General features: G+C 46.4%; 1 protein-coding gene across 3 annotated transcripts in view; it reads right to left on the bottom strand.

Moving 5' to 3' along the window:
• Dock8 (dedicator of cytokinesis 8) overlaps positions 1 to 11,760 on the bottom strand; it is a 203,828-nt gene that overhangs the window by 75,036 nt on the left and 117,032 nt on the right. For all 3 annotated transcript variants that reach the window (XM_021151299.2, XM_029472366.1, XM_029472365.1), the window contains 6 exons: positions 8,323 to 8,440; positions 6,682 to 6,752; positions 5,660 to 5,798; positions 4,951 to 5,052; positions 1,292 to 1,387; positions 745 to 979 (listed from right to left, as the gene is read on the bottom strand). In XM_021151299.2, the coding sequence (XP_021006958.1) occupies positions 745 to 979; positions 1,292 to 1,387; positions 4,951 to 5,052; positions 5,660 to 5,798; positions 6,682 to 6,752; positions 8,323 to 8,440 (761 nt within the window). The remainder of the gene's footprint in view (positions 1 to 744; positions 980 to 1,291; positions 1,388 to 4,950; positions 5,053 to 5,659; positions 5,799 to 6,681; positions 6,753 to 8,322; positions 8,441 to 11,760) is intronic.

The raw sequence follows: 11,760 nt of genomic DNA, 5'->3' as shown, positions 1-11,760 counted from the left end.
ATTGGGAAAAGAGGCCCCTAGGTCTTGAAATCTTTATATGCCCCAGTACAGGGGAATGCCAGGGCCAAGAAGTGGGAGTGGGTGGGTAGGGGAGCAGGGCGGGGGGAGGGTATAGGGGACTTTCGGGATAGCATTTGAAATGTAAATGAAGAAAATATCTAATAAAAAATTGAAAAAAAATAGGGCATCAGGTTCCTTTAAACTGGAGCTGCACACAGTGTGAACCGTGTGAGTTCTGGGAACTGAACCTGGGCCTTTTGCAAGAGCAGCAAGTGCTTCTAACGACTAAGTCATCTCTCCAGCCCTTCTTCCTTTTTGTAAACGTGTAGGGAGTCTGACAAAACAGTACCGGACCTGTCTTCATGTCAAATGTTGCAAACGTTGCTCCCAGCATTTGTGGGTCTGTGAATAGCCATGATTCATTAGGCAAAGTGCATCTGCCTGCCTGCTGCCTATCTGCTTGCCTGCCCGCCCACCCGTCTGCCTACCTGCCTGCCTGCCTATCTGTCTGCTTGCTTGCCTGCCTGCCTGCTTTCTGCCTGTCTGCCTACCTGCCCATCTGCCTGCCTGCCTCCCGCCTGCCCACCTGCCCGCCTGCCTGTCTGCCTGCCTGCCTGCCAGCCAGTCTGTCTGCCTATCTATAGCCCATCTGCCTGTCTGCCCGCTTGCTGCCTGTCTGCCTGCCTGCCCACCCACCCACCCGCCTGATCTAGCCATGCCTCCTCCCTACCCACAGGCCTCTACCTGTTTGGCCAGCAATGACCATGGGCTGCACGGAAAGCTGGAACAGCTTGTCGAGCACCAGGTGGAGGAAGAGCACGAGGGGCTCCAGGCGGGAGGAGTTGAGGCAGATGATGCTGAGTTTCAGCTCGTGCTCCAGCGTGCTCTCGGTGATCTTCTGGTCCAGCACTCGAATAGGGAAGCTCACCTGGCTCTCCAGGGAGTGGCAAAGGGTGAAGAACTTCTCCAGGTGGTTATCCTGGGAGGGCAGAGGGTGGAAGACTCTCAGGAGGTGTTATTCTTTCACCATCCACCCAGGAGCTTGGTGCAATCCTTTAGCCAGTGCTCTGGATTAGAACTCGAAATCTCAGATGCTTCCAGCAAAGGCAGTGGGCTTATTTGTAGAATGTGGTATACAAAATAGGACCTTTTGATAACTATTAATCAAAGAAACAATACACCAGGCTCCAACTCATGCTGTAGGAAGGTGATGTACTAGGTATCACATGGTCAAGAGAGAGCACAAAGCAGATGGCTAACCCGGACGGTGGCAGGCCTCGATGTCCCTTACCTGGGTGTGAACGGAAGAAACAGCTTGCACTTCGATATTAAATACCCCCTTATGGCCCTCGGCCCACTTAATGGGGGGATTCTGTAAAGGGACTTTCTGTGTTAAAGAGAGAGGAAAGAAAGATTAGCAATGCAATTTCCCTTTTCAACTGTTAGCAAGCGGTACAAGCAACATGTCAGGAATGGCAAGGCTCTACAAATGGAGAACGTCCATAGCTAGACTTGGGAGTCAGAGGCCTTTGTCTCAAGTTCAAGTCTACACTTGTTATTTTCACACTGATAAGCACACACACACACACACACACACACACACATGGCCTTAGCATTTGTTCAAATGGTGGAAGAGTTAGCTAGGTAATCTACCTCTAACCTCTTATTCAACACCGAAGGTCTTTGAGGCTACGAATGTAGTCATGTGATCTTCCTATCAATCAGAGATATCAGGACAGAGACTGGGAATTCGAATGGGTTTGAATGCCAGAAATGACTTCCCTTTTAGCAAAGTGTTTCCAAGTGGCAGTCTTGCTTGGCTCCTGTGTGCTCGTTATGCATCCTCCATTTCGTTTACCACCGATACCTACTCCTTAGGCCTTAGAAATAACTCCTATCTCAACCTCCCATCGGTACTATGTTCCTCTAGAGAGATGAGAGGATGCTGGAGCAAAGGGGGCCTAGCATGGGAGTTGCGCCTCTTTCATCATGATGGCGGGAAGCATGCTATGCTTGCAAGGATAGGCAAGGGGGCAGAGATGGATGGACGTCTCTGAATGGCACAAGCTGGAACCCAAGCTCACAGAGCTCTAGTTGGCCCACAGGGTATTGGGCCTGTTGTGAATGGGTTGTTAATGTTTAAAAGCCAGCAACGTTCATATAACAGGCTCATTTCTTTTTTAAAAAAAGATTTATTTACTTTTTATTTATATGAGTACATTGCAGCTATCTTTGGACACACTAGAAGAGGGCATTGGATCCCATTACAGATGGTTGTGAGTCACCCCAGTTGCTGGGAATTGAACTCAGGACCTCTTAACTGCTGAGTCATCTCTCCAGCCCCAACAGGCTCATTTCTGACTTGAGAGCTGGAAGATCTCCCAGCACGGTGCCAGTCTGTGGAGCAGAGGCAGCCATAGCCTTTGAAACCTGTGTACAACCCCCAGAGCGAAACATTCCACCAGGACCAGCCTCACTTATGTGCCCTGCTGGATTCCTGTAGACACTGGAGTTCGTTCGTATTTGTGATCTGGAGGAGTGACATTCAATAGAAACCCAACGGGAATCAACATTACTTTTTCATTGGAGCGAGGGGGCTATAGAGAGAGAACATGCATGTGTATATGCACACATAGAGGCCTGAGAATAGCTTTAGGAAGTTGGGTCTCTCCCCCTACCATGTGGGTCATGAACGTCAAGATCAAACTCAGGTCGTCAGACTTGGTAGCGAGCACCTTACCCATTGAACCATCTCACTGGTCCTCAAAATTTTTTAAGTTTTAGGGAGGCCACATTAAAGAACATGGAGGGCAATTTCAGCAGACTGTCTCATTTAACACAGTATGGCCTATTTCCTCAATGACAGGTCAATATAAATTATTAATAAAAAAATCGATTTTTTTCAATACCAAGTCTTTGAAATTCAGCTCATATTTTACACTGACAGTTCTGCGTCAGAACTAGCCCATTCAAGAGCTCGCTAGCCACTTGCTACTGCTGTATTTGACAGGGAACAGCAATGGGAGGGGCTGAGGGTGAATCTATAGGTAGGAAAAAGAAGCTACTATTTACTTTAGCGCTATTTCCTGCTGGATAAGCACCAGCTCAGTTAATGTCCACTGCACTTTAGAGTCAGATGTGGACTTCCTTTTACCCTTGAGAATCAGAAGATAAACATTTTATCATGGGCTTTGTACTACATGCCAGCAGTGTGACCACACTCATTACATGCCAGCAGTGTGACCACACTCATTACATGCCAGCAGTGTGACCACACTCATTACATGCCAGCAGTGTGACCACACTCATTACACGCCAGAGGTGTGACCACACTCATTACATGCCATCAGTGTGACCACACTCATTACATGCCAGCAGTGTGACCACACTCATTACATGCCAGCAGTGTGACTACACTCATTACAGGCCAGCAGTGTGACCACACTCATTACAGGCCAGCAGTGTGACCACACTCATTACATGCCAGCAGTGTGACTACACTCATTCAGTTGTTATTTGGAATTTGGATTTGCCTTAAAGCTCAGGTTGAGATTGGCATGGTGGTACATACTTGTAGAGAGGCAGAGGCAGGGGGATCAGGGGAGTTCACAGTCGTTCTTGGCTACTTGGTGAATTTGTGGGCAGCCTAGGCTATATATATTTTAAGTCCCTGTCTTAAAAAAACATTTAAAAAAATTCAACAAAGCAACAACACAAACTCAGGTTTTATCCATGCTTTTGAAAACAAAACAAAACACCACACAATACAGGAGTTCTATTAAATTGGAAGGTGGAGCTTAAACATTGAAAATCAGTTGTGTGTGTGTATGTCTTCTTGTTTGTTCTTGTTTTTTAACAATGGCTCACTAGGTCTTACACTCAATGATCTCCCTGCCCCAACTTCACTCAGACTGGGATTACAGCACACACCACCTTGCTTGGCTCTGCAGAAGCTGTTGTGAGGGGTTACTGCGAGACACTGTATGACTAGGGCATAAAGATGAGCCGGAATATCTCCATCCTTAAGCTAGCCTGTGGTGTCAAAGGGAACAGCTTTAGTCTAAAACAAAGGGAAAGGGCCAACCTGAGGGTATCAGAAAATGGCAGGGAAGAAAGACCATGAAGGGTCTATCTAAACTCAAGGTCCTGGAAATTTCTTCAACTTAAAACCCAAAAGAATTAAAGGAAGAACGATGAGTGATCTGAGCCCCAATTCAGATGAGCATAAAAACATGATTCCTGGTGGGGAACTGGAAAGGTGGTCATGGAATGGAGATAGTTTGATATTCAAGATTACATTAAATATAAAGGTCCTCTGATTGTATTGTGATAGAAAGAGTCATGTCTTCAAGATACATGATAAAATATTTATGAGTAAGATGATCTGCTTAAAAACACTACTCATTGATGCAGACCTCTGCTAATGGGTGGAGAAATGTGATACAGAGCTAGGAGACATGGGACTGACTATCTTTAGACTGGGGTATCGCTACAGCCTGCAAAAGCCAGAGGAACAGCCAGTTCAGGAAGGGCACTGGCTCTGGCATTGGCATCTTTACAGTCCATCCATCTGGCTGTGACCACAAGAGGAACTGCTGGTACAGGCCTGGAAACATTCTGAAAGGATTCTTGACAAGTACGGTGTCTGTCACAAGTGGGGTCACCCTGCCTCCCCATCTACAGAACCCTAACCCTGTGCAGCGCAGCTAACTCCATGCAGCACAGGTGCACGTTGCACCTACAGAACATTCTGGTGTGGTGACGTCTAAATGAGCAAGATATTCCTCCCATCCTGTCGGAACAACATGCTCTCAGAAAAACACAGTGTGCTTGGAGATGACAGCCCTGGAGAACCCAGTGAGTAACATCCTCGGGAATGGGAAGTGGGTGTGGGAAAGGAACCCCAGACCATAGCAGGACCGGAAGCAGCTGCCAGGCAGCGCTGGTTACCTCAGCAGAATGTATGGAGTAGTTGGGTGGTAGTTTTTCCAAGGCAACGGGCAGACAGTAGGATCCGGTTTGAAGACGTTCGTTTAAGAGAATCGGCAGCCACTGAAACAGATGGTGTCAAGAGCAGAGAGGGCTTTACGGCTGCACACAACTTGGGAGATTTATCTAGCTCACAGCCAGCAAACAAAACTAAACAATGATTAGATATTGACCGGGTCTCCTGGCAGCAGTTTGCGTCCCGTTCCCTGAGTTGTAAATTCCCTGAGCATTTCTGAGATGGTAAGGCCAATGATTTGCCGCTTTCTGGGCCCACGCAGTAGCATTTTTAATTTCTGGCCACTGCCAGCTCCTGTCTGATTATCAATGTTCATTTACTTTACATGGTTTTTAAAGGAAAAAAAAAAAACCTCCCCCCACCAAAAGAGCTAATTCTACATGTGAAGCACTTACATTAAATTTGGAAATAACAGATATTGTAATGCTTCATTTCTTAAATGCTCTTTAGAGATTTACCGCCCACCAGCTTTCCACGGGAGGAGCCTGGCATTCTCTAGGTAAAGCTGTTTCTACTCTCTGCTGTAATATGCACCACGTATTTGGCAGCCCCAGGAGAGAAGCAAGTGAGCAGACTGCACACGGCCTCTGCAGGGACCCTGGCTGGCGCGCACCAGCAACCGCAGGGGGAAGCAGCTCGCTGACAGCGACTCACCGAGTAGCCCAGAAGGCTTTCTCCGGAGGCCCCTTGCTTCTGCTGACAGCTGATGTGGTAGAAGGTGAAGAGGAGATGGTGATTCACCGTGAGCTTGGCGGGGAGCTTAATTTTCACTTCTTCGTAAAAGTCAGGAGACCTGTATCAGATGCACGTTGTAGGCAGATCACTCTCAGCAAAAGGATGAGCCCCTGGGTGCGAGACGGAGCCCCTGCTGCCTGCCGACCCTCTGCTCCCATGTGCCTTGCATGCTGTGGGGCTTTTTATTTCACTTTATCCTGCCCCTTGGCCATAAGGCCTTGCGGCCATGCTGATACTATGAGAAACATTCCACCTACATGAAACTGTCACGGCTTTGTTACACAGAAAGGACTTGTCCTACATGATAGAGAAACACAAGTCAGTCTGAGGAGGATGGGATTCTGAGTATGATCTCAGCCTCAACAACAGGCCTGGTGTGTGGCTGTCTCATTGGTGGACTGTGCTAAGGCTTCATAACATCACCCACTTAGTCTCCTCGACAAGCTTGGCCAAGGTTCACAGGAAGCCCCTGGAGGAGTCTGGTTATCAGGTCAGGGTGAAACCCACAGGGATGTCCCTCCTCCCCTGTGATGTGTAAACGAGGTTAGATAGCCAGTCCTGTGACTCACTTTACTGACAGAATTGAATATACCATTCTTCCTTTGGTTGGCAGATGACAAGATGACCATAGAGAGTTGGGGCTTTATTTCTGGCCCTCTGGATTTCAGACCAAGTGAGAAAATACTCTTCTTTATTTAACATTATAAAAGTGTCCCTATCATCATTTTGTAAATAGAGTTATATTAGATAGATATCTTCTATCAAAGCCTTAGTCATTGATAAAAATTATGCATTAGCAACACAGAACAGGCGTAAAATCCTCTGCTCTGTGGCCATGTTGCAAAAACTATTGGAAAAAGCACTTGTGGAATTAAAAACCGAAAATCTAGGGAATACAGAAATGGTTGTAGTATATGTTCAGGACTCTGAAATATACTTACTTATTATGGTATGTAATAGCTGTATATACTTCCTGCAGAAATTCAGGCCCACTGGACTTGCCAAAGATGACCTGTTTGTCAACATGGAAGGAACAAAGTTAAGAGGAATTTGGGGCTCTATGAACATGTGCTACCACACCAACAGGACACTTCTCTTCCAGAGCTGTAGTTTATAAGTTAAGGCTAAGTCCTATCACTGGTCCAACCATAAGGACCAGAAGTGGGGTGAAGGGTAAACTGAGGCTTTAAGGGGATAATGAGTGACCAAGGGCACAGGCTAGTGAGACTGGAAAGCCAGAGGTCTCTTTACTGCCTCTGTGCATGGATATACATGACATCACATTCATTTGTTTCCAGTGAGACACCAGCATCTTTTCCCCTCCAGACAAGGACTTAGCCATGTGAGTGATTGTAGCCTCCACTGCCCTGGCCACCTGTATGCAGAAGCTCATGGAGTCTGCTGCAGCCCCGATGGTACATGATCTGTCTAGTGAACTTGCAGCAACCATAGGCCTGGCCCAGGGCTTGGTGAGTGGAGAACTGGCTTACATTTACCACCACTGTCCCTTGGCTGAGAACGCTGGCCACACGCAGGATGTGCACATACACACTTGGAAGCCTGAGTGGTGGCCTGCCAGGGCTAGGGCAGAGAGGACTAGGCAACTCCTCCAGACCTCTCTCCTTCCAAGCATCCTCTTTTCTGCCTTTCCCACCACTGTCGCAAGAGGTCACCTTGCATCAGTGAAGAGGTGGGAGAGAGGGTGGACTTTCTAGGAAGTAGATACTTGGGGAAGGAAGAAATTACTTCCACCAGAAAAGGATGTGAGGGAGAAAGCCCAAACCTCTCCCTCTCCCACTTAATACATAAGGATTCTCCCCATCCCCCCATGTGCTGCAGTGGATCAAACCCAGGACCTCCACACATGCTAAAAAAATGTTCTCAGTAGCTACAACCCCAGCTGAATATTAGCTGAATTTCAGGATGTGTGTGAATAGTAATAGCAATCGACCATGTCATTTACTAGGAAATTCTGGTGTTAGAGGCCTCTTTGGTAATACTCTTCTAGTATGTATTATTAATTTATAATTTGACTCAGGATACAAGTCCATTTCCCAAAGGCGTTGCGCTGGTATGTTTATTATCACCAGGCTTTGCTTCATATCTGTTCTGCATGGCTCTAAGTGCATATGTCAAAGAAATTCAGCCAAAGAGTGAGCACCAAGCCACCCTCTAACTCTTCAGTGTTAGAATGGCCTTGCTCTGTGGGCAATGTGGCGAGACCCCACACCACCTTTTAGTCCTTTAAAATGACCATCACCTCCAAGGTGTGGCACCTCACAAAGGCATAATGTGGGAAGAGACTTAAGACTGGTGTTATTTCCCTACCATGGTCCTGTGGACAATTCTGCACTAGCCAGAAAGGTTCCTGCATGTGTTGAGTAGGCTAGGCTGGAACAAAATACTCTGTGAATTGAGCCAGATGTGGCTCACTGGTAAAGCCCTGGCCTAGCATCACCAAGAGACCTTGGGTGTGTGGTAGACGTACTCTGTATGCTGAGCAACTCTTGATTTCATCCCTGTGACCTGGCAGAGGGAGCACAGCCCATCCAACTGGAGGCAAACACTACCCATCTACTTACTGGCATAGCATTGCTGGGGTCTTCTCCGCACATAAACTGAATCTTTATTGTGATGTTCCGGGCAGATGCTAGCTTATTAGCGAAGTTCAGTCTCTGGGGGTATACATACAGAAGGTTTCTGGAAAAAAGAGAGGTCAATGTTCAGCAGTCGATGTCTGGAGTTCACTTCAGCTTTTGTTTCAGTCCAGAAGTTGCTCTCTAAGGTGGCGGCAGACCTGCATGGGTTTTGTGAGACACCACCATGGTATTACAATGGCCAGGACCACAGGAGCAGGAGATGGTGCAGCTCAACAACCATAGTCCAGACCTCAGGTTCAGGAGCTGCTCTATGAGCAGGTGACTATGAGGACAGAGGGCTGTATCGGCAGCTGCGACATGAACCTCGTATTAGCAGATGCAGAAGACAAGCATTCGACGGGGTTTGGGTCACACTAAAAGTAGGTAATGCTACGCTGCCATAAAGTGTCTCCTGCTGGAAATGACTGATGAGATGAGGAGTCATCCGGAAGGCAATATGGCTTTGCTATTTCCCAAGGTGTCTTCTGCAACCCATGTCCATACTACTGTGGTGATCCCTTATGTTGTTTTGAGATAATGACAAATGCTGTTGGGCTGTCTCTGTTTACATTTTTATGCGTCTGTGTAGAGAAGTGACTCTGTGGTTAAGAGCACTTGAATCACAACCATGAAGAACAAAGTTTGGATCCCAGTATCCAGGCAACAAACTGGGCACCTGGAGAATGCTTGTAACCTCATGTCTGAGGGGGAGGCAGAGAAACGAGGCTCTCTGCAGCTTGCTGGCTCCCAGCCTGGCAGATCTGAGCTCTCGATTGAGAACTAGACCCTGCCTCTGTGGAATAGTTGGAGGATACCTGACATCATCTTCTTCATCTTCATCTCAGTGAGCATGCACTTACACTAACATGTTCATATAGACACACACACTATCTGAATAAATTTCTTTAAAGACTTAGCATATTTTTCATTCTCAATATATATTATTAAATTATTAATGTTACCAATTGGGTCTACATTGAAATGTAAAGTATGTTTCACTAGAAAAGACTTCATGAATTTAGTAGTCACGTGCGATGTGAATGAATAGCTGAGTGGACCTGCTTCTGGTGGACTGTGAAGAGCGCCCCACAGAAGTCACTTTGGATCAAATGAGCACAGAAAGTCGTGTTATAAACTTAATCCTGGTGAACCACTGGGAGAGGCAAGCTCATGTTCAGAATCCCTGCCCTGGTCTGGAAAGAGGATGAGATGAGATTTCTAAGTGTTTCAAAACGTGCAGATTTCTGAGCTAAGTAGATAGCACATTAGAGAGAAGCCAGATTTGGGAACTAGGCCTGACCCCCTCCCGTCCCCATCTCAGAATAAGGCCTAGTCCATTAGCTTTGAGGTGGTTAACACTGCCCCCTATGCCTGTACTCTCCAGTCTGCTCTACTCTTTCTAATCCTAGTGCTACGTAGTGTTAACAGGTATTTGGAGAAAAGAAGGTGGCGGGGTAGCCAAAATGCTGGGGAAGCTTGGGACAAATTAAGATAAACAGGCTACTGTGTAGCCTGAATGCCTTACAACAGTAGTTCTTGACCTTCCTAATGCTGAGACCCTTTATACAGTTCCTCATATTACAGTAATCCCTCCCCCCCCCCAGCCAGAAAGTTATTTTCACTGCTACTTTATAACTGTAATTTTGCTACCATTATGATGCATAATGTAACCATCTATGTCATCCATGGTCTTAAGAGGCCCCTGTGAAAGGAAGGAGTTGAGACCCACAGGCTGAGAAACACTGCCTTAGAAGGAAAAGGGCTCTCTCTACTCCTTTCCCCAAATATTTAGACCTCAGAACTCATTTTATTTGGCTGGTTTTTCTCACTATATTTTAGAACTTTTACATTCTAGGAAATCACTAGGAGAAACACCAAAATAAAGGTATTTGGCTTCAGAAGAACATGTCATATCCAGAAAGAAATTACAACCCAAGGATTCTTCTGAGCTGGGCGTAGGACTGTAATACATGCGATTTCCAGAGCTCAAGAGGCACAGGCAAGTGGCTCACTGCGAGTTTGAGGCCAGCTTGATGTACAGAAGGAAATGCAGACCAGCCAGAGGTCCCATAGCACAATTCTGCCTTGAAAAAAAAAAATCAAAAGACAAGACAGAACAAACTCCAAGGATTTTCTACTCAAATATCTTGTAGTAAGGAATGCTTTCAGGTAATTCAAGAAGAAAATCAATATTTGGAACTCTGAAGAACACAGGAGCTGTTTTGTGTGTAAAGTTCAAAGGTCATAGGGGCAAATGCACAGAATTCCTATGCTTTGTTGGCCCTGTCTCTCTAAACTGGGTGCTCCCTGGAGACAGGATGGGGGTGAGAGTCTAGAGGCTGGTAGAGTTGTGTGGCTTTTCTAGGCCATCCTGACTTCACACAATAGTCACCTCCCTGACTCACCTCTGGATTTCTGCCCTTGGTTTTAATCTGTCTTTATCGGGTCCTCTTGTTGGCTCTTATTCCTGTCTACACTGAATACTTCTCACACTCAAATGAAAAGGAATGTAAGACAGTAATCTAAACTTAATTTCAATGGCCAGAATATTCAATGCGCTTCAAATAAGTGTGTACAGCCTAGCCAGGAATGCAGATGACAGGTCATGGTACAACAAAAGGATTGGTGTAGAACAGGCGCAGTGTGTGTGTGGGGTGTCCTTCAAGACAGAGGTACCGAGTGCAAGCCAATACTTTCTAAGATGAGAAGATCACACACAGCCTTGTGAGATGAGGTGGATTCCTCTGTGAGTCAGCCACTGAGAGCAGAAGACCCAACATCCACTGCGTCTTCTCTGCCCTCTGCTGTCTCAGTGGACCTGCTGATCTCATTCATCAGTCAGAGTAAATCTAGTGCAGTCGAGGAACAAGTGCCATCAAGAGTGGGCACTGATATATTAATGTACTGTGTGTGTGATATATCAATGTGTGTGTATGTGTGTGTGCACGCAAATGCACACATGCACGAGTACAAACACATAAACATGTCTGTCTAGGGAGTATGTACTCCTCTGCCCATTGCTCCTTCTTGCTTATCCTCACTGCAGCCATGTCCATAAGCAGGTTAGTGTTTATTGCACAGCAGGGATAGGATATCTTAGAAAGGGTTAGTGCTGGAGCCAGAGAGCAGAGATTGGAATCCATCTTTGCTTCTACCTGTACGGCTTTGACAGCCTCTGTTTCTGGAGAGTTAGGCTTCCCAAAGCATCAAGGGGACTAATAAAGGCATCAACCAATAGGTTTTGGGAGGGGCAGAGGCCTGCTGCAAGTTCTAAGTCAACCTTGGCTACATAGCAAGAGACCCTATTTCAAACAGCCAAAGACAGGGAGAGAGGGAGGGAAGGAAAAGAATAGAAAGGAAAAGAGAGAACTTACTAACAAT

This window comes from Mus caroli, chromosome 19 (genome assembly GCF_900094665.2).
Source record: "Mus caroli chromosome 19, CAROLI_EIJ_v1.1, whole genome shotgun sequence".
NCBI lineage: Eukaryota > Metazoa > Chordata > Mammalia > Rodentia > Muridae > Mus > Mus caroli.
Note: the sequence above shows the minus strand (reverse complement) of the source record. Positions and strands in the feature narration are given on the sequence as shown.